This window comes from Microcaecilia unicolor, chromosome 9 (genome assembly GCF_901765095.1).
Source record: "Microcaecilia unicolor chromosome 9, aMicUni1.1, whole genome shotgun sequence".
NCBI classification, from domain to species: domain Eukaryota; kingdom Metazoa; phylum Chordata; class Amphibia; order Gymnophiona; family Siphonopidae; genus Microcaecilia; species Microcaecilia unicolor.
In genome coordinates, this window is record NC_044039.1 from 166,342,869 (window position 1) to 166,365,483 (window position 22,615).

At 46.4% G+C, this 22,615-nt stretch overlaps 1 protein-coding gene across 1 annotated transcript in view; it reads left to right on the plus strand.

Annotated features, from left to right (window-relative positions):
* Nucleotides 1-22,615, plus strand: part of PSMC6 (proteasome 26S subunit, ATPase 6) — a 118,864-nt gene that overhangs the window by 71,352 nt on the left and 24,897 nt on the right. Inside the window, exons 10-12 of the mRNA XM_030214737.1 lie at nucleotides 9,013-9,074; nucleotides 18,885-19,005; nucleotides 19,119-19,199. Of these exons, the coding sequence (XP_030070597.1) occupies nucleotides 9,013-9,074; nucleotides 18,885-19,005; nucleotides 19,119-19,199 (264 nt within the window). The remainder of the gene's footprint in view (nucleotides 1-9,012; nucleotides 9,075-18,884; nucleotides 19,006-19,118; nucleotides 19,200-22,615) is intronic.

The window sequence follows — 22,615 nt, forward strand, 5'->3', positions numbered from 1 at the left end:
AAACTCAAGCAAGCCCAGGGAACCATGATCCTGATAGCCCCATATTGGCCCAGGCAAATCTGGTTCCCTCTTCTTCTGGAGTTATCCTCCAAAGAACATTGGAGATTAGTGGTTTTGTTTTACCCTCATAACACAGAACAAGATCTCTTTTCTGCTTCCCAACTTTGTCTCTGGCCCTCACAACCTGGATGTTGAGAGCCTAGAATTTGCATCCTTGCATCTTCCACAGGGTGTCACCAAGGTTTTGCTGGCTTCCAGGAAAGATTTCACTAAGAGGTGTTATTTTTTCCAAATGGAGAAGGTTTGCCGTGTAGTGTGAATGCAAGTCCTTAGATCCTCTTTATTGCCTTCCACAGACCCTGCTTGAATACCCTTCTGCATATGAGTCTGGTCTTAAGACCAACTCTGTAAGGGTTCACCTCTGGGAAATTAGTGCTAACCATCACTGTGTGGAAGATAAACCCATCTCTGGACAGCCTATAATGAAACCTCCACCTGTGTCATGGGACCTCGACTTCATCTTCACCCGGCTGATGAAATTCCTTTTCAGCCACTTGATTCCTGTCCACTGAAGTACTTGGCCTGGAAGGACTTGTTTTTGGTGGCAGTTATTTCAGCTCACAGGGTCAGTGAGCTTCTGCCTTAGTAGTGGATCCACCTTTATACAAAATTTCATCGTAAAGTAGTTCTCCGCACACACCCTGAGTTCTTGCCTAAGGTAGTGTCTGAGTTCAATTTAAATCAGTCTATCATCCTTCCAACATTTTTTCTCAAACCTCATGTCCATCCTGGCGAAAGCGCTCGGCACACTTTGGATTGCAAGCGAGCACTGGCCTTTTACCTGGAGCAGACTAGACTCTATACACAGTCCACCCAGTTTTTTTGTTTCTTTTAATCTCAAATAGGATGTGGGTCACCATCAGGAAACGCAGAATCTCCAATTGGCTGGCAGATTGCATTTCTTTAACTTATGGCCAAGCCGGGCTGTCTCTTGACGGTCATGTCAAGGCTCATAATGTCAGATCCATGGGGGCGTTGATAGCCCATTTGAAGATATACACCATGCTGCAAATGTGGTCTTCAGTCCACACATTCACATTCCACTATTGCCTTGAGCAAGATACCTGCTGTGACAGTCTGTTTGGACAGACAGTCCTGCAGAATTTGTTTGAGGTCTAGAATCAAACTCCACCCTCCTTGGACTGTTCTATTCTGTTCACGCTGCACTTTCACAACCAGTACGTATATAGTTTCAGGTTAATTGAATTTTGAACTGTGTGATTTCTTTTTTTTTTTTTTTTTTTGTAATTTATATATTTTATTGAAAACACAATATCACAACTGCGTTATATCATAACGTAACACTCCATTTCTCATAATAATATAACAATGCTTCTCTATATTTTATACATTTTCTCCCTCCCCTCCCTCCTCCCTCTCCCTCCCTCTCCTCCCCCTCCCCCCCCCCTTCTTTTAATCCTCAGGATTTTATATCAACTTCTTCTTATTCCGTATCTTTCAAGAGTACTTGTAATTGTGTCCATTCTTTTGCTTCAGAATTGTATCTCCCTATTCTTTTGTCTGTTAATTTATCCAACTCTATGAGCTCCCTTAATTTAACTTTCCAATCAGTCTTTGTGGGCCCCAATTTACTTTTCCAATGGCGTGCTATACCCGTTTTCGCTGCTGCTAGCCCTATCCGTTTTACTCTTTGTTGCCATTTTTGCCCTCTGTGGTTTCCCCACCCTAGTAAGCACCATTTAGGTTCATGAGGAAAGGGAATCTCCAAGACCATTGATAATTCGTTCACAATGTCTTTCCAATACTCTTGTATCTGGCTACATTCCCACCATATATGGTAGAATGTACCTTTCTCTTTCCCACACCTCCAGCATTCCGCAGAGGCTCCTGGGTATATTTTATTAATTTTTTCTGGTGTATAGTACCATCTACTTAGTATCTTGTATGCATTTTCTTTGATCAGCACACAAACTGATGTTTTCTTAACTTCGGTACACACCCTCCTCCATTCGGTCTCACTTAATGTCTGTCCCATGTCTTTTTCCCATGCTTCCATAAAAGCATGTTTTCTAAAAATTTGGCCCCGAAGGTGCCCATATACCTTGGAGATTCCCCTGCCTGACACATCAATTTCTCCCCATATATTTTCGAATTTCTCATGATCTACTGGTGGGTGTTTTGTCCATTTTTCTGTTATAATAAAGTGTTGGACTTGCAAGTATGCGTATTTATCTGTCTCTTGTAATTCATATTTCTCTTGGAGTTCTTCAAATGCCCATATGCGACCTCCGTCCATTAAGTCACGAAATCTGATCAGACCCTTCTGAAACCATGTGGAGAAGACCCTTGATTCTTTCCCCGCTGGGAATCCCTCCTCCTGTGTGATCCACGCATATGAGGATCTCTGTTGTGTCCCCCTTAATTTCTTTTTTAAGGTACCCCAAAGTGTTAGTAGATGTGTTATAAACGGGTTTAGAGTCAGTTTCCCATAACTTTGTTCAGGAAGGGAGGCCCACAGAAGACCCTCCAAATATCCCTCTCTGACAAACACTTGTTCTAATGTGGTTATATGTGACAAGTCTACCTTACACCATTCTGCTATTTGTGTGATTTGTCCTGCCCAGTAATACCATTGCATGTTTGGCATTTCTCTTCCTCCTTCCTGTACTCTTCCCCACATTATCCTCTTGGGTAACCTGGCCGGCTTTCTCCCCCAGGTAAATTTCCCTAATTCTGATTGCAATCTTGTCAACTCTCTGGTCGGTACTGGGATGGGTAATGTCTGAAACAAAAATAGAAGTCTTGGCAGGATATTCATTTTTATTACTGCTATTCGTCCCCACCACGACAGCCATCCTGACCCCCATCTATTCAAATCCCTCCTCACTGAACTAAGCAGGGGTTCATAATTCCAAGCATATAGATTCTGTAAATCTTTGGGAATTTTTATTCCTAGATACCGGAAACCCAGTTCCGTTATTTTAAAATTGCACCTTTCCTTTAGGTAATTACTCTCTGCCTCTGTTATTGTAATTCCCATTATTTCAGATTTGTCGTAATTTACTTTAAATCCTGCTTGTCTCCCATATACTTCAAGTTCCTTAACTATGACAGGTAGAGTGTGCATCGGTTGGCCCACGTAAAATAGGATGTCATCAGCGAATAACGCTATTTTATGTTCCTTTCCACCTAGTTTTATTCCCCTCACCTCCTTCATAGTTCGAATTTTCTGTGCCAGGGGTTCAATAGACAACGCGAACAATAGGGGCGATAGCGGGCATCCCTGACGTGTACCCCTCTGGATATGGAAAATTTCAGAGTATCCCCCATTAATCTTTAATCTTGCAGTCGGTGATGTATATAGCCCTTTTATCCATTCTATAAATGGTATTCCCATTCCCATTACCCTCATTACCTCCCATAGATATTCCCACTCCACTCTGTCGAACGCTTTCTCAGCGTCTATTGCTAACAGCGTCAGCGAGTCTCCTCTTCTTTGCGCCCCCCAAATAATATTCAATGTCCGTCTGATGTTATCAGCAACCTTTCTATTTAATATAAAACCAGATTGATCTGGGTGTATAAGTTTTGGCATTATATGGGCTAGGCGGTCGGCCATGACCTTTGCAAGTATCTTAACATCTATATTTAATAGTGATATAGGTCTATATGATCCACAACATGTTGGGTCCCTTCCTGGTTTAGGTAATACTGTTATACCCGCTATTTTCATGCTATTAGGTAGCCCATTTCCTCCAAAGTTTGCATTTCCAACTCTCACCAATATTGGGGCTAATTCCCTTCCAAATACTTTATAAAATTTCCCCGTGTATCCATCCAAACCCGGTGCCTTGCCTCCTTTTAGCCCCTTGATTACCTCTAGTACTTCCTGCAACGTTATGGACTTCTCTAGCTCTAATTTCTGAGCCTCCGTTACCTTGTGGAGTCCTAGATCTCTTAATTGACTTTGTATGTCTTCTTTGGGGATTTTTTCCCCTGGCGCGTATAATTTAGAGTAATATTGCACAAAGGCTTTCCTAATATCTTTATCTTGATATACCAATCTATCCCCTTGTGTTTTTAGTTTAGTGATTAAGCTCCTTGTCTGTTTTTGTCTTAAACTGCGTGCCAGTATGGTCCCCGCTTTGTTACTAAATTCAAAAAATTTTTGTTTCATCAGGGTTCTATGGAATTCCATCGTACTCATCTGTATTTTCCGGAGTTCCCCTCTGCATTGTATTAGGTCTCTGAGCGTTTTTGCATCTCCCTGTAGTTGGTGTTGTGATTCTAATTGTGTTAATTTTTGCCTAATTGTCAATTCTGTTGCTTCTCTTTTTTTTTTTTTTGTAGGTGCCTTTTGCTATCAGATGCCCTCTAATTACAGCTTTTAGGGCATCCCATAATGTACCTTCCGATACATCTCCCCTGTCATTATTTTGGAGGTATTCTATTATCCTCATTCGTATGTCTTGACAATCTTTCTCCGCAGCTATCAGGGATTCATTTAGTCTCCACATCGTTTCCTTTCTCTCTATCTCTATTTTCCCCACCAGTACCCATACTGGTGCGTGGTCTGATGTCTGTATATTTTCTATGTCTGAGTCTTTCATGTCCCCCCATATTGATCTGCTCCCCCAAATCGCATCTATCCTTGAGTATGATTTTTGGGCATGAGAATAAAAAGAATATGTTTTTTGACCTGGGTGTTGCATCCTCCATATATCTACCAGATCTAAATCCTTCATTAATTTAAGAAATTTCCCCCTATGTGTTCTCGGTCCTCCTCCTTTCCCCTGTGAATGGTCCAGTCTAGAGGCAGTCATGTTGTAGTCCCCTCCCATAATTATCTGTCCCCTTACAAATTTACTTAGGCCTAAGCCTAGTTTTGTGAAAAATGTTCCCTGTCCCTCATTTGGTGCATATACATTGATAAATGTGATCAAGTGATTTCCTACCCTTCCTTTAATTGCTAAGCTTCTCCCATCTTCCCCTTTGTATATATCTTCTTGTACAAATCTTAACTGTTCATTAATGTAAATTGCCAATCCTCCCGTCTTCCCTCCCTTGGGATCCGCCAGCTTAGTTCCCTGCCCCAGTGTTTTATAGCTAATCAAGTGCTCATCTCGCCTTTGTATATGGGTTTCCTGAAGCATTATCACATCCCATTTTAATCTTTTCAGTTCTTTAAGAACTATGCTTCTTTTCCCGGGATTATTCAAACCGTTAACGTTCCAAGATCCTACTTTTATTCCCCTCCCTCCCCTTTCCCTTCCCTCCCCCCCTCTTTTCCCTGCCCCCCCAGTGGGCTCCTGTTTTTGGCCCTGGACTCTTCTGGCCAGTGCTACCCTGGAGGAAGTGCATCTGTGCCAGACGGCTGCCCCCACATATTTACATCATCAGTTCCCTCCCCCTCCCCCATTTACATTTCCCTATTCCCCCACACCAAGCATATTGCAACAATTAACCAGCACCATAGTTCTCTCGGAGTATATTACCACAGTTCCATTTAGTTGACCTCTGGTTAATTTCTCAGTCTTTTCCTCTTATTTCTCCCTCAAATCTGGCTTTGTCCGGGGATCTGTTTTTCTTCTCTCTTCCAATTTTCTGCCACCTTTGATTTTCCGGGGTCTGTTGTCTTTGTTGTCGTCTTTGTTCTCCTTCTTTATCTTGTGGAATGTCCGTGCAGCCCATGTCTCTCAGGCTTTTCCATGCGCCTTCCACCGTCTGGATTCGCCTCGACTTGGTGCCCACTGTTACCAGAATTCCTCTTGGGTACAGCCACCGGTATCTCAGTCCTGCTTTTTGCAAATACATTGTGATATCCTTAAGTTCTCTCCGTGCTTGCAGGGTTTTTTTCGCCAAATCCTGGAAGATTTGTATTTTATTATTTTCCCATGTAATCTCTTTCATGGCCCGAGCCTTGCGCCACACTGCCTCTTTGGTGTTATAGTCATGGAAGCATGCTATTATATCTCTAGGCCCCTCAGCCCTCTGTGGCCCTAATGTCCGGTGAGCTCTGTCAATTCTATATTTGTCCGGATTGGCTGAGTCCTCGCTTTCACTCTCCAGATCCATAATAGCTGCACAGATTGCTCTTATTATTTTGGATGCGTCTTTGTATGACTCTACCTCTGGTACCCCTTTGAATCTCAGATTGCATCGTCTAGACCTGTTTTCCAGGTCTTCTAGTTGCATTTCCAGGGCTTCTCTGCATTGATTTTCTTTTTTTATTGCTTGCTGCAGTTCTTTTATCTCCTCCTCTGCACCGTCCACTCTCTCCTCAGTCTCCGCCACTCGTTTCCCCATATCTCTCAATTCCTCCCGCAGCTCTCCTATTGCCGCCTGTATCCCTTTTCTTGTATTCACCATTTCCGCTTTAAGCTCTTGGAACCAGCGTGTAACATCCATTTTATCTGTTTCCGAGTTTTCGTCTACCATTTCCTCGTGCTCCGGGTCAGATTCGGAAACTCCGTCCGCCATTTTGAAATTTCGCGACGCTACTTTCGCGCCCGCGCTTTTCCCTATTCCAGGGTTTTCGGCGGCGTACTTGAATTTAGCTAGTTTCTTCCGAGCTGCCATTACTTCTGGTGTTTAGATTCCTGCTTGGTGGGGATTTTCGCCGCGTTTTCGGGGAGGTGGAGGCTCCTTTTACTTCTGGCTCTTCAGAGCTCTCTTGTTAGGCAGCCATTCGACAGCGCTGACGTCACTTCCTCCTACTGTGTGATTTCTTATTGTCCTAATATTGTTGTTTTCGGTGAGCCTGCTAGCTAGGAATTCCCACGTATGAGAATCAACTGGGCCTGCTTGTCCTTGGAGAAAGTGAAGATACTTGCATGTAGCAGATATTCTCCGAGGACAATAGGCCATTAATTCTCACATACCCTCTCACTTCCCCTTGGAGTTGTCTTCTATTGCTATATTACTGTATTGATGGTCATACGTGATGGGAGCTTCCGTGAGCTCTTAAAGCTGTATTATACTAGGCAGTGTTCCACACCGTGGATGACATCACCCACATGTGAGAATTAATGGCCTGCTGTCCTCGGAGAATACCTGCTATAGGTAAGTATCTTCGCTCACTGTATAAAATTTGATCAATTCGTTTTTTGTTTTTTGTGTGTTTTATTGTTACCCACTTTGGGTTAAGGTGGGATACAAATGTAAAAATAAATAAGAGGACTGTAGTGTTACCTCTCTAAAGGTCTTTGGTGAAATCTCACCTTGAGTAGGATATGCAGTTCTGGAAACTCCCATGACGCAGGCAGAGGTTTGACAGGGAGCTTTGTCAAAAGCAAACCTCTCATGAAGATTCAAAGAAGGGCCCACCAGAGGAAACAAAGGGAAAGGAAAGAAGGTGATGGGACTTGATTATACTGCCTTTCTGTGGTTACAATCAAACCAGTGTACATATTATATACAATTACATTTTTGTACCTGGTGCAATAGAGAGTTAAGTGACTTGCCCAGAGTCACAAGGAGCAGCAGTGGGAATTGAACCTGGTTTTCAGGCCACTGCACTATCCATTGGCTACTCCTCTACTCCAGACAAGGTTCATAAAGAATGTGAGAATACTTGGACTTTTTTTTTTTTTTTTTTTTGCCAAAATGTCCAAATCACTATTTTCAAAACCCATTTTTAAGACAGTTTTCTATGCAGTTCGTCCAAATCACAAGGGGGCGTGGTGAGGGTGAGATTTGGGCGTTCCCAAAACTTGGACATTTTTCTGCCAAAATGGAACAAAGCAAAAACGTCTGGAGCTAAAGATAGACATTTTGGTCTAGACCTGTTTCAATCACAACTAAGTCACAAAAAAGTGCCCTAAATGACCAAATGACCACTGACTCTCACCCCCCCCCCCCCCCCCCCAAGATGTCAAAGAAGCAGTATAGCAGTATATATCAGCCTCTGACAAATTCAGATGTTATGACCAGTCTTAGAGCAGCAAGCAGGTCCAAGGAGTAGCCTAGTGGTCTGTCCAGTGCACTGTAGAAAAGGGGGCCCAGGTCCATATCCCACTCTAACTGGTACACGAATGAGTGATCATGTGAGCCCTCCAAAACCTACTGTAATCACATATAGGTGATACCTGCAGACATAAGGGCTATTGTAGTGGTGTACAGTTGGATACAGTAGGTTTTTGGTGGGTTTTGGAGGGCGCACCATACAATATAAGGGGGTAATGGTGAGAGGTGTACCTGGGGTCTTATGTGAAGTCCACTGCAGGGCCCCCCCTAGTGACCCACTGCTCTGCTGACATGTCTGTATGGTCAGTCTTCTAAGAATTCTTCCTCCCCCCCCCCCCCCCCCTCCCCAATATGTCCCAATGGCTTGTTTTTGTGTGTTTTCCCTTGGAAGGTTTTCTTTTGTTGTTTTTTTCCCAAAAGTGGTCTAAAAAGATGTACTGAGCATAAAGACATTTAGCAAATGACTATTTTCGAAACAAAAAGTTGAATGTTTTTCCTGGTTTGAAAGTGGCTGTGTTCACTACTGGATTTTTGGACATTTTCTGCAAAATGTCAGATTTAGACGTCATATCGAAAATGCTCCTCTTAATGTGAGAGGTGGTGAACACCAGAAACAGGTCTCCAGCAGAGGAATTCATGTATCAGTGGGAGGAGAGAGGGAGAAGACTGATATCAAATAAGACTTGTGAGAGCGCAGTAGGCAGGTGGAAACGGTCAGGCTGGGTGGAGCAATTAATTATCAATATCTGATTCTGTGATACTGATACTTTCCTCATTGACCTTGCTCTTGGAAACCAGGAGCTAGAATGTTGTTAGAAGGAACATGGTTTCATATTTTGTGGGACAAAATAGACTTAAAAAAGAGTAAATCGAATCTGGCTTCCTTAATTAATAGAGGAATATGGTGGTGGCTTTACTTGTGACCCTGTTTTTCATGAACACCACATTTTGTGTTAGATTAGAATTATTTCAGATTTTAATACTATTTTTCCTGCTCTCCTCACTCCTGAAAATGTAACTATTTAGGTGGCAGACGGTTTTCTGAAGGAACCTCAGCAGATAGAGAAATCCAGAGAACTCTAATGGAGGTAAAGCTACTCTTTGTCACTTTGTTTCACTTTCTTATGTAATCTTCCAAATTTGTTAAACACAAACTGGGTACCAAAAATGATTTCCACAATCCGAAATACTACCATAAAGGGGCACTCATAGCTATGAGCAGTATGGCACATCAGTAATTTACTATCATTCATAGAAAAATAGCCCCCAAAGCATGGTGGTATAAAATTTGTTTTTTGGTAGCCATGTTTTTGTCTCTCATAGATAAACCTCAATAATATATAGAAACATGACGGCAGATGAAGGCCATATGACACATCCAGTCTGCCCATCCTCTGTAACCCCTAATTTTTCCTGTTCCTAAGCGATCCCACATGCTTATCCCATGCCTTTTTAAATTCTGGAACAGTCCTCGACTCCACCACCTCCACCGGGAGGCCATTCCACACCTCCACCACCCTTTCTGTGAAATACTTCCCTATCATCAAGCCGATCAATCCATACACTGGTGGGTTGTGTCCATCTACCAGCAGGTGGAGATAGAGCAATCTTTTGCCTCCCTATATGTGGTCATGTGCTACCGGAAATTCCTCAGTATGTTCTCTATCTCAGCAGGTGTGTGGTCACACAGCAGCAGCTCTGGCTAGGTCTCCAAGCCTAATTGTTTAGGTTTTGTTGAGTACCTGGGGTTGAGGGCTCTTCGTGAGCAAGTGCAAACCTGGTGGTGCCAGGTCCCTCCTTTTCTCCCCGCCTCCCGCTGGCTCCGTAAAAAAAAAAATTTTTTTTTTTAAAAAAAAACGTTCAAAAAGGACGTCCATTTGCAGCTGCTCACTGGAACAGGTCATCGCTGCTCGGAGCAAGAAGCAGGTAATTTTTACCTTTTACTAGCGGGCAGGGGGTTCCCCGAACGGTCTCCACGTGGCTATGGCCGCGGATGGCAAGGGCGCGAAAAGACGCTCCCCGGAACGCGTTCGCGTGCCTAGCGGGGGGATCAAAGGTAGAGTCGCCCTTTTTGGGCGCCCTTTCGGAACCGGGAGAGCTCACCGGTTTTTCCTCCAGCGCGGCGGCCTTTCCCGCCTTAGGCGCCCATCCCCCGCTGGCCGCCCTCCCGGTCGTGACCGGCCACGCGGCTCGGTCGGCTTCTTGGGCCGCCCTCGAGATGGGAGACGTTAACAGCTTGGTCGCCCTTGAATTGGGCGACAGTAAGAAGTCGGCAAAATTAAAATGCCCTTCTTCCCGCGCGGCTCCTTCTCGGAGTTTCGCGCCAGACGCCATTTTGGACACACAACACGCCTCTCCCCCGCTACTGGGAGCGCAGATGGAGGGCGCCTCTAGGGCTGCGGCACAGGCTGCAGAAATGCACAGACTGGGGGGTTTCTCCCCTGAGTTCATTTTGCTGCTGCATCAAGCCTTTTTTATGCAGAACACTGCCCCTGCCCACCCCTCTGATCGGGGTGATGAGGCCTCTATGCTTAAGCGCCCTTGGGTGGATCTTCCACCCTCGGGGGACTCGGTCCCCTCTGATGTGGATGACGGCAGCGTGTCTGAGTTCTCCCAGAGATCCTTAGCGGAATCAATGGAAGAGACTGATCCTCGCTCGGATGGAGCGGACAACCCCTCTGCAGCGCGGCTTTTTCGCTCAGAGGATTTTCCCAACCTGCTTGTGCAGGCCATGAGCATTTTGAAGATTGCCTCTCCGGAGGAAGGCTCTCTCTCTCTCAGCCTCTACTGGCTCCACCATTATGCTGGGAACGAAGCGCCCGCCTAGAACCTTCCACGTTCATGAAGCCATGCAGACCTTAATTTCAGCGCAATGGGATGCCCCTGAGGCGAGCCTGAAAGTAGCCAGGACTATGTCCCATCTGTACCCCTTTCCTGAGGGGGAACGGGAAGCCTTTGTCTGGCCCACGGTAGATTCCTTAATCACTGCCGTGACTAAGAAGACGGCGCTGCCGGTGGAAGGTGGCACTGCCCTGAAGGACGCCCAAGACAGGAGAATGGAGGCGGCCTTAAAGTTGTCCTTTGAGGCAGCCGCTCTGAGTTTGCAAGCCTTGGTTTGCGGCTCCTACGTGGCTAGGGCGTGCCTGACTGTTTTGCAGCGGGCTTCCCCCTCGGACCCTTCCTGGAGGGCGGAATGGCCGACCCTGGATTCGGGTTTGGCCTACTTGGCAGACTTGCTGTATGATGTTTTGAGAGCCTCGGCCAAGGGCATGGCTCAGACAGTCTCTGCGCGGCGGTGGCTCTGGCTTAAGCACTGGTCTGCTGACCATGCCTCTAAATCTCGCCTAGCCAAGTTGCCTTTTAAAGGCAAGCTGCTCTTTGGGGACAAGCTGGACAAGATCGTGACGGAGCTCGGCACGTCCAAGGGCAAGAGGTTGCCGGAGGTCAGGGCTCGGGCCGGCAGTGCCCGTCCTGGTCCCTCTAAGGGCCGATTCCAGGAAGCCCGTCGGTATCGCCCGGGCAAGTCGGCCTCCTCTGCCTCCGCTTCCTTCAAACGGAACTTCTCCCCCAAGCAGCATTCCTTTCGTAGGGACCGCCGTCCCGGAGGTTCGTCCTCCGGCCCGCCCCCAGGGTCGCATATTCAATGACGGGGACCTGGTCCATGGCCCAGTGCAGATAGGAGGAAGGTTGTCCTTGTTTATGGGCGAGTGGACCAGGGTAACTTCAGACGCTTGGGTTCTGGAAGTCATCAGAGACGGCTACAAGCTAGAGTTCTGCCGACCCCTAAGAGACGGGTTTGTAAACTCTCCTTGCAAGTCTCAGGTCAAAGCAGCTGCCGTGCAGCAGACTTTGAGCAACCTGATCCACCTGGGCGCGGTGGTCCCAGTGCCAGTAGATCAGCTTGGCAAGGGGCGCTACTCCATTTACTTTGTGGTGCCAAAGAAAGAAGGATCGGCACGGCCTATTCTCGACCTCAAGGGAGTCAATCAGGCCTTGAAAGTTCGGCACTTCCGGATGGAGACCCTCCGCTCCATAATAGCTGCGGTGAAAAAGGGAGAATTCTTGGCCTCCCTGGACATCAAGGAAGCTTACCTACATATTCCCATCTGGCCGCCTCATCAGCGCTTTCTGCGCTTTGCAGTGCTGGGCCGACACTTCCAATTCAGAGCCCTCCCGTTCGGGTTGGCTATGGCTCCGCGGACCTTCTCCAAAGTAATGCTGGTCATCGCGGCCTTCCTCCGCAAGGAGGGAGTGCAAGTCCATCCCTATCTGGACGACTGGCTGATCCGAGCCCCTTCCTTTGCGGAGTGCGGGAGAGCTAGACAGGGTCATTGCTCTTCTGAGCTCCCTGGGATGGATCATCAACTGGGAGAAAAGCCAGCTGCGCCCGACTCAGTCCCTGGAGTATCTGGGAGTTCGATTCGACACCCAAGTGGGCAGAGTGTTCCTGCCGGACAACCGGAGCGTCAAGCTTCAGACCCAGGTGGGCCAGTTCCTAGCCTCCTCTACTCTTCGGGCTTGGGACTATGTGCAGCTGTTGGGCTCCATGACGGCCATGATGGAGGTAGTGCCCTGGGCCAGGGCTCATATTGAGACCACTACAGCACTCTCTTCTGCGGCGGTGGACTCCAGTCTCGGAGGATTACGCTGTACGCCTTCCTTTGGATCCAGCGGTGCGAAAGGCGCTGAGCTGGTGGCTGAGGCCAGGCAACCTGTCCGCAGGAATGCCTCTTACGACTCCGGAGTGGGTTGTCGTCACGACGGACGCCTGCTTGACGGGCTGGGGAGCCCACTGCCTGGGACGGACAGCGCAGGGGCTCTGGTCTCCTGCAGAGACGAAATGGTCCATCAACCTCCTGGAGCTCCGAGCCATTCGGTTGGCGCTTCTAGAGTTTCTCCCGGTACTGGTGCTGAGGCCTGTACGGGTCCTGTCGGACAATGCCATGGCTGTGGCCTATGTCAATCGCCAGGGAGGTACCAGGAGCGCCCTGCTAGCCAAGGAGGCCATGAAGCTATGCCTGTGGGCGGAAGCGAATCTGGAACAGCTGTCGGCGGCCCACATTGCAGGAGTCATGAATGTCAAGGCGGACTTTCTCAGTCGCCATACCTTGGATCCCGGAGAGTGGCAACTATCTGTTCGGGCGTTCTTGGACATCACGAAACGCTGGGGCCGGCCGAGCCTGGATCTGATGGCGTCCTCGGCCAATTGCCAAGTGTCGCGTTTTTTCAGCAGAGGACGGGACCTTCGATCTCTGGGAGTTGACGCTCTTCTCCAGCATTGGCCGGCACAGGAGCTTCTCTACGTGTTCCCGCCCTGGCCCATGATGGGCAGGGTGCTAGGCCAGGTGGCAAAGCATCCGGGCTGGGTGATCCTCATGGGTCCGGATTGGCCCAGACGTCCCTGGTATGCGGACTTGGTCAGACTCTCGGTGGACGGCCCTGGGGCTGCCAGCGGAGCGGGGCCTCTTACATCAGGGTCCCGTGGTGATGGAGGATCCCTCCTCCTTTGGTCTTACGGCCTGGCTATTGAGCGGAAGCGGCTGAAGAAGAAGGGCTTCTCAGACAAGGTCATCGCCACTATGCTGAGAGCGAGGAAGCGCTCTACTTCCACCACTTACGCCAGGGTTTGGCGTACCTTTGCGTCGTGGTGCAAGGCAGGCTCTATATCACCCTTCACTGCTCCAATATCTTCAGTGTTGGCGTTCCTGCAAGAGGGGCTGGAGAAGGGCCTGTCGCTCAGTTCGTTGAAAGTCCAGGTGGCGGCTCTAGCTTGCTTCAGGGGTCGTCTGAAGGGGGCTTCCCTGGCTTCACAGCCGGATGTGGTACGCTTTCTCAAAGGAGTTAATCACCTGCGCCCCCCTCTGCACTCGATAGTGCCTACATGGAATCTCAATCTGGTACTACGGACCTTGCAGAAGCCGCCCTTCGAGCCCTTGCCAAGGGCATCGCTAAAGGACCTGACGTTGAAAGCAGTCTTCCTGGTGGCTATCACATCAGCCAGAAGAGTTTCCGAGCTCCAGGCACTCTCATGTAGAGAACCGTTCCTGCGATTCACTGAGGCAGGAGTATCGATTCGCCCAGTGCCTTCCTTCCTGCCCAAGATTGTTTCTCGATTCCATGTGAATCAGCAGCTTTACCTACCCTCCTTTCGTAGGGAGGATTGCCCAGAGGAGTACCCTACGCTCAAATACCTGGATGTTAAACGGGTCATCATCAGATACTTGGAAGTGACCAATGATTTCCGGAAGTCGGATCATCTGTTCGTGCTGTTCGCAGGCCCTCGTAAGGGTCTGCAGGCATCTAAGCCTACAGTGGCACGTTGGGTCAAGGAGACGATCGCGTCAGCTTATGTGGTGCCGGGGAAGATTCCGCCTATTCAGCTGAAGGCACACTCTACTAGAGCAAAAGCAGCCTCGATGGTGGAGTCCAGTTCTGTCTCCTTGGAAGAGATTTGCAGAGCGGCTACTTGGTCGTCGGCTCATACCTTCTCACGACATTACCGCTTGGATGTGGCTGCTCGGGCCAAGGCCCAGTTTGGGGCTTCAGTGTTGCGTTCAGGGATTTCCATGTCCCGCCCTGGGTGAGTACTGCTTCGGTACATCCCACCAGTCTATGGATTGATCGGCTTGATGATAGGGAAGGTAAAATTATGTATCATACCTGATAATTTTCTTTCCCTTAATCATAGCCGATCAATCCATAGCCCCTCCCAGATATCTGTATTGTTTGTGTTCTGGTTATATTTCAGGTTCAAGTTCAGTCTTCATTTCCTGTTCACGAGGACTTCGTGTTCAAGTTCTTCCAATTGAAGTCTCTTCGAGTTGAGACAATTTTGTGTTACAGTGAGCTGCTGCTTCCTCTCCCCCTGTTTTGGCAGTGGCTGGATTGATAACCAAATTACGCCGGCGCTCCCTCCCGCTTCGTGCGGCTGTAGGGTAGCTTTGTATCCCTCCTGCTTCGGCTGTGTTAGGGTAAGTCAGCTCCTCCCGCGGTTGCGGTAGCAGGATAAGCCAGTTCCCCCCGTGTTGGCGGGTGTGGTTTCCCGCCCACCGCCCCGGCGGTGGTGCGCTGGAATATTTCCCCTCCCCCGCTTCGGTGGTGGTGAGCTGGGCAGAGTGTCCCTTTGTGGGTGTAATTCTCTAAGTGCTGAGTCCTGCGGATGGAGCTTTGATATCGACATACTGAGGAATTTCTGGTAGCACATGACCACATATAGGGAGGCAAAAGATTGCTCTCTATCTCCACCTGCTGGTAGATGGACACAACCCACCAGTCTATGGATTGATCGGCTATGATTAAGGGAAAGAAAATTATCAGGTATGATACATAATTTTACCTTCCTTGGGTTACTCCTAAGCCTATTCCTTCTTAACTTTGTCACATGCCCTCTCATTCCAGAGCTCTCCTTCATTTGAAAAAGGCTCTCTTCCTGTACATAAATGCCCTTGAGATATTTAAACGTTTCTTTCAGGTCTCCTCTCTCCCTCCTCTCTTCCAGCGTATACATGTTGAGGTTCATAAGCCTGTCCCTATAAATTTTAGCGTTCAAGACTGTTTACTAATTTCGTAGCCGCCCTCTGGACCGACTCCATCCTGTGTATATCTTTCTGTAGGTGTGGTCTCCAGAACTGCACGCAGTACTCCAAATGAGGCCTCACCAGAGACTTATACAACCGGCACTATCTCCTCCTTTTTCCTGCTGGTCAGGCCTCTCTTTATGCACGCAAGCATCCTTCTGGCTTTGGCAGTCACTTTTTCTACCTGCTTGAAACCTTTAAGGTCGTCAGACTCAATCACCCCCAAGTCTCACTCTTCCTTCGCACACTGAAGCACTACACCCCCTATACTGTACTGTTCCCTTGGATTTTTGCAACCCAAGTGCATGACCTGCATTTTTTGGGATTAAACCTTAGTTGCCAAATATCTGTCCAATCCTCTAGCTTTGCTAGGTTCTTCCTCATGTCATTCACACCCTTTTGTGTTCTTCATAAAGTTAACATTCTGTGAATATCTGACTTGAATTTTGAAACCTTAGCCTAAGCCTTAAAATGGGGACTCTTCCAATGAACTGGACACAGGAACATGACGTAATTTTAAATGGCATAATGTTCTTTTCTTTTTTTTTTTAAACAAGATATGCAGGATGTATACAGATCTGGTCAGTAGCATAGTTATGTGGGGCCACGGGAGCCTGGGCCCCCTCTAATTTCCTCTGGGCCCCTGGTTTGCTGGCGGGGGTCCTCAACTTACACATGCTGAAGCATTGTCCAGCACCTGTCTCCAGCACCGCCGCGTTACCTGCCCTGCTCTGTCTTCCCCTCACAACCGGCATGCTGCTTTTAGCGAAACTGAGCATGCTCAATTTCACTAAAAGGAGCGTGTAGGACATGAAGGGAAGACAGAGCAGGGCAGGCAATGCGACGCTGGACAATACTTCAGCTGGTGGGAGTTGGGGACTCCTGCCAGCCAAGGTATTTACTGCGACAGTGGGTGGGGAGCAGCAGGGGAGGTGGCGGGGCGGCAGAACAAAATGTGCCCCTACCCCACCTCGGGCTCTGGCCCCCTCCCACCGTGAAGTCTGGCTACACCCCTAGATCTGGTAAACCTAAAACTGAATATGCAGTCACACGGGTTGCAGGATTCCTTTGTAACCTGGAGCTCTTAGTTCCTCTATCCTTCTTTCGTAAAATAAGTGGTTGATAATAGGATGAGCAGGTTTTGAAGGAAAATGTATTTTCTGTTTAGTAATTGCCAGACCTCACATAATGGTGATTATTACTGACAAGTTGTCATTTTTAGAAATTCCTTAAACTATTCATTTTTCACATACAGCTGGTAACTGATTTTTTTCTGTGCAAAACTTACCTAACATGCACTGAACGTAGTTGGTCTATATATATATATATTTTTTTTATTACATTTGTATCCCACCTATTTGTAGGCTCAATGTGGCTTACATAGTACCGGAGAGGTGTTTGCAGACTCCGGTGAGAACAAATACAAAGTGATGTAGTGGTCCGATAAAGTTTGAGTGGCATATAGCCACATTAGGGAAACGTACAACGGAAGAGTTGAGTTTTGTCCATTACGTACTTTTGTTGTGTTGCAGGGAGGCATCTAAGTTGGATCGGTGGGGTTTGCCCTTTTGAAAAGGTTGGTTTTTAGTGATTTCCGGAAGTTTAGGTGGTCGTACGTCATTTTCAAGGCTTTTGGTAATGCGTTCCACAGTTGTGTGCTTTTATAGGAAAAGCTAGATGCGTAAATCGATTTGTATTTAAGTCCTTTACAACTTGGGTAGTGCAGATGCAGTTACAGATGGCATCACATGCTGTATGAGCTAATCATTTTCACTGTAGTGATTTTTAATTTGTGGCTGCCTCAGTAATGTAAATAACAGAAAAGCAGACTATTTCTTTCTGTTCCAAATATCTGTCATGTAAAAGCTCTTCAGACTTTACTCATATTAACTTTAAACTTTTTTTTTCATGCTCTCAGGCACTGTACATGGGTTGAGGGACAGGGTTTGAAATCTGGCTTTCCCAGTCAGCCTGCTGCTCTAACCACTAGGTTACTCTACTCCATTGATGTTCAGTTGAATCCTTTATTCCTTCCACTCGCACAGTATTTCCTTTGCCACTGACTGTCATACAGCTCCAAAGTACAGTAGATCACCTCTGTGCTTAATGTTTGGCACTGGGTTCTTTTCTTCAAATGATTTGGCTTATCTTCAGAGGGAAAAGAATCTTGTGTGGTTATGGCCAAACAGTTTGATTTTCATATCATCAGTCCAAAGTGCTTTGTTACAAAACATTTCAGACTTAACGGTTTTCTTTGACATACTTTAAGCAATATAACACTTGTTGTGAGGTCATGGAAAACGTTTCCTTTTGCAAAGGAAAGTTGTCTGTAGTAAAATGTTTACAATACAAGAATGTTGTGACAAACTATTCCTATATTAGGTATATACAAAAACTAATACATCAGGAGGGAAATCCTCAGAATTGGCACTAACTGTGCTCCTAGAAATTCAGGTCATTGGAAAAACTTTTCATCGTGTTCATTTTATATCAAAATAATTTTTATGTGAAAAAATGTGTAACCCAACTTTTAAATGTGGTGCAAACAAAAATGGGTCCTCTCAATGGCGGCCAGCATTTCACAGTTAAATTAATTGCTGCATCAGAGGATCTCGGGGCAACAATAATTTTCTCAGAGAGCTCTGTCCTGGAGTCTCTCTAATTCTGGAGTGCTGCTCCTCTTCTTTGGTGTGTGTCTTCTTCCAAGAGGAAGAGTAGAGCTCCAGGTACACAGAGAAGCTCCAGGAGAGAGCGCTCTCAAGAAAATTATTGTGATTCTCAAGAGTCTCTGATGCAGCAGTAATCTAACTGTGAAACGCTGGCCACTGTTGAGGGGACCCATTTTCGTTTGCATATTTAAAAGTTAAACATTTTTTCACATAAAAATTATTTTGATATAAAAAGAACAAAATGGAAAGTTTTGCCAATGATCTGAATTTCTATGAGCACATAGTATAATTGTGAGGCTTTCCCTCATGATTTAATAGTTTTTGTATATACCTATAGGTGTGGAACTTCAATATTGTGGAGTTGTGTTATAAATAAATTTGGGACTGTAATATGTACTTATACACAGACATATGCACTCCCTCTTCCCAAATTGTAGTCTCCTATATACCCGCATGGCTCCTAAAATACATTTTTTAAGTTCTGATAATCTGAGAATAAGTTGAATTCTTGAACCAGTGAGATGGATTCTCACGGTATATCTGATAATTTCAGCCAAAGTTAAGCAAGCATGTAGCATAGCTGCTTAAAAAGGATGAAATGCTAATTCCATGTATCCAAAATGTTTAAGTAGTATGCATGTTTTGTGTTCAGCTACTGAACCAGATGGATGGATTTGACACCCTGCACAGAGTTAAAATGATTATGGCTACAAACAGACCAGACACACTGGATCCCGCATTGTTGCGTCCTGGAAGACTGGATAGAAAAATCCGTAAGCTATATAGAACAGTTCCATTGTGACTATAAGACCTTTATTTCTTTGTATACTGGTACATGTTTACATTTTCTGCTCCTCACATTTTTCTGCTTTTTTTTTTTTTCAAGATATTGAATTACCAAATGAACAAGCCAGGCTAGATATCTTGAAGATTCATGCAGGCCCCATCACAAAGCATGGTGAAATAGGTAAATACAGTGTCTGGAACCAAAGACTCGCATATGCTGTGCATGGCTGTGGAACTTCCATGTGGTGTCTTTCTTTCCTTAAAAAAAATAAATTCTATATTTGGGGGGGGGGGGGGGGGGGGGGGGGGGGGGGGGGGGGGGGGGGGGGGGAATGGGTGGAAGCTCATGTGTGTTCTGGTTTGTTGTCTCTTTTGTGTGTGTGTGTGTGTGGCCTCAACACTCTGCTCTGGATGTAGCAGCTGATTCTAGAATTTTAGATACTCAAAATTGTTCCACTCTGAGTTATTTATTAAAAGAAAACTTTCTATACCCCCTCTGTGGCATTGCAAAATACCAATCAAGATGATATACATAGTAACATAGTAGATGACGGTAGAAAAAGACCTGCATGGTCTATCCAGTCTGCCCAACAAGATAAACTCATATGTGCTACTTTTTGTGTATACCTGACCTTGATTTCTTTCTGCCATTTTCAGGGCACAGACCGTAGAAGTCTGCCTAGCACTAGCCCCGCCTCCGAGCCACTAGCCCTGCCTCCCACCACCGGCTCTGCCACCCAATCTCGGCTAAGGTTCTGAGGATCCATTCCTTCTGAACAGGATTCCTTTATGTTTATCCCACACATTTTTGAATTCTGTTACCGTTTTCATCCCATTAAGTGGGCCTTTTACAAAAGCGCATTAGTGTTTTTAGCGTGCACTAAACGCTAGAGATGCCCATATCTTCCTATGGGCGTCTCTAACATTTAGTGTCAGAAACGGGCCTTTTTTTTTTTTACTAGTTTTGAATATTGCATTGAAGAGATGAAAACTAGAGACCTGCTGTCTGTGACATATTTAATGTTCCATATCTTCTTTTTGGCAGTTTGCTTAAGAAGGCACAGCTCTGCATGATTTCAGTCCATTCTTTTCTATGGGATCATTTAGTGCTTCACAAGAGCACTGCATTGCTTAGCGCAGTTAAATGTAAGCCATGATGCTAAAACATAAGAATTAACAACACGTAACCATGCTAAGCACTGTTGTGACAGTACTGTATTATTTGTAGAGGCTTCCTACTATTATAGAATGGTAGGAAGAATTCCTTCAATGGGATTATTGCCAAAAGGCTCTTTCCTTTACCAGTATCCAATGATATATATATATATACCAGGCAGCTCATATGTAAATTTGGCAGCAAGGGTTGAAAAATTCTGCATAACAGCTTTTGAGCTTATATGTGCATATAAATTAACACAAGTCCCAAATTTTAGTGGGTTCAGATTTTAAATGTTAAATATTGGAAACATTTCTTTAATATGCATCTGGGGCTCTTTCATTCGCTTCAGTCTCATTTTTTTTTAAATTCTTTTCCTCACCCCCTCCAGATTTTTTTCTTCTCTCCTTATTCACTAACAGTCTCCTTCCCTCCTTCAAAATCTACACTACCACTTTTGTTTTGGTTTCTCTAGAGCCTCTTCCCAGGATGTTTTTAATTAAGTGCATGTGCCTTCTGTCATTCTGCTTTTCCTTTCTCCATTTTTACTGCTGTTTCCACTACCCACCACCCTTCCTACATGGTATGCTGGTAAAATATAGTTCGGTTTGCTAGGTCATATGCATACCAGCTGTAGCTCTGTTCTTCTACAACAGCATGGGTTCTACTGGCACTGACCAGTTTAGTAAACAGAAGCATATGGTGCTGACAGGAAGTAGAGCCTCTGCATGAGCAGACCTGCTTCATGATGGGGAAGAGAGAACCAGCAGTGGCAAGAGCAGTGCTGCTGAAATCAAAAGGAGACAAGTGGTGACAGTTACATCCAGGGTGTGGTGGGATGGCAGCAGTGTTCAGTCTGTTGTAGTATGTTGTGTAAGTTTGTATCCTTGTTTGTTTTATGTTCTCTCTACCTCTCAAGACAGTTCTCTGTTGATGATCACCTTGCCACAGTACTTGTAATCATAGGGCCTGAGGTCATTATCTTTTGTCACTCCTCCATGCTCCACTTGTCATGATGGACAGGAGACTTAACAGTATATACAGTGATGAACCTATGACTAGAACACAACAGAAAATTGTAATTTACATTCAGACCATCACATCTTTAATTTTGGTTTCTCAGGCATTCCAGCTAGAAAAGACCTGACCATGAGATTATCCTTCTAGCTAGCAGATGGAAGACAGAATAAATTCTTCACTGGTGGCGTCTCTCATATAGATGTATATTGATATAGCTAATCCAAGCTCGCCTGCTTCAGTTTTGTCTTTTATGATTGTTCTGATCTTGTTTGTTGGAAGTATATAGAAAATCTAATTTATAAGAATCTTGGCATAGATTATAAGCCTACTCACCTCAGAAGAAAATGTTGCTGGCAGCATGGCATGGCCCTTGCTCTATTAAACACAGCGAAGGAGACTAAAACAGATCACTAGACAATGCTGAACAAACTAAGGGCCCCTTTTACCAAGCTGCAGTAAAAGAGGGTCTGCGCTGGCGGCTCATGTTTTTTTGATGAATGCCAAGGCCCCAATTTACCACAGCGGGTAAAAAGTAGGTCTGTTTTTTTTCAGGAAATGGCTGTGCGGCAAGTGAAGCACTTGCTGTGTGGCCATTTCAGGGGGAGCCGTTGCCACCAACCATTGAGGTGGCGGTAAGGGCTCTCGCACTAACCCGGTGGTAACCGTTCAGCACACGGCACTGCCCGATTACTGCAGAGTAAACACTGGCGCTACAAAATAAAAATATTTTTGTAGTGCCAGCTATGACGGGCTGTTGTGGTAGACCAGCGGTACTTCCTTTTTAGCAAGCGGTAAGCGATCAGGCGACCCTCAGGGGGAGGAATGCTGGCTTCGGCCTAACCCCTGGTAAGCCTTTCCTCAGCTGAGAGGTACCCACCTCTACCACCGGCTGCCTTTCAGGTGCTGTGGAGGACTTGCAGCTCATCTGCATATCCTTACAGCCTTCTCCGGGGTGACACCCAGGTCCACCCCGATCCACTCAGGGCCTCCGCTCTAGGTGCCCAGCGCTCCCACCAGGTGCTGTGGAGGACTTGCAGCCCTTCTGCATTTCCTCATAGCTGTATCCGGGGTGACTCCAGTTCCACCCCGATCTTCCCAGGGCCTTCTCTCCAAGTGCCCAGAGTTCCCCAGGTGCTTTTTGGCTAGGATCAGGCGACCCTCAGGGGGAGGAATGCTGGCTTCGGCCTAACCCCTGGTAAGCCTTTCCTCAGCTGAGAGGTACCCACCTCTACCACCGGCTGCCTTTCAGGTGCTGTGGAGGACTTGCAGCTCATCTGCATATCCTTACAGCCTTCTCCGGGGTGACACCCAGGTCCACCCCGATCCACTCAGGGCCTCCGCTCTAGGTGCCCAGCGCTCCCACCAGGTGCTGTGGAGGACTTGCAGCCCTTCTGCATTTCCTCATAGCTGTATCCGGGGTG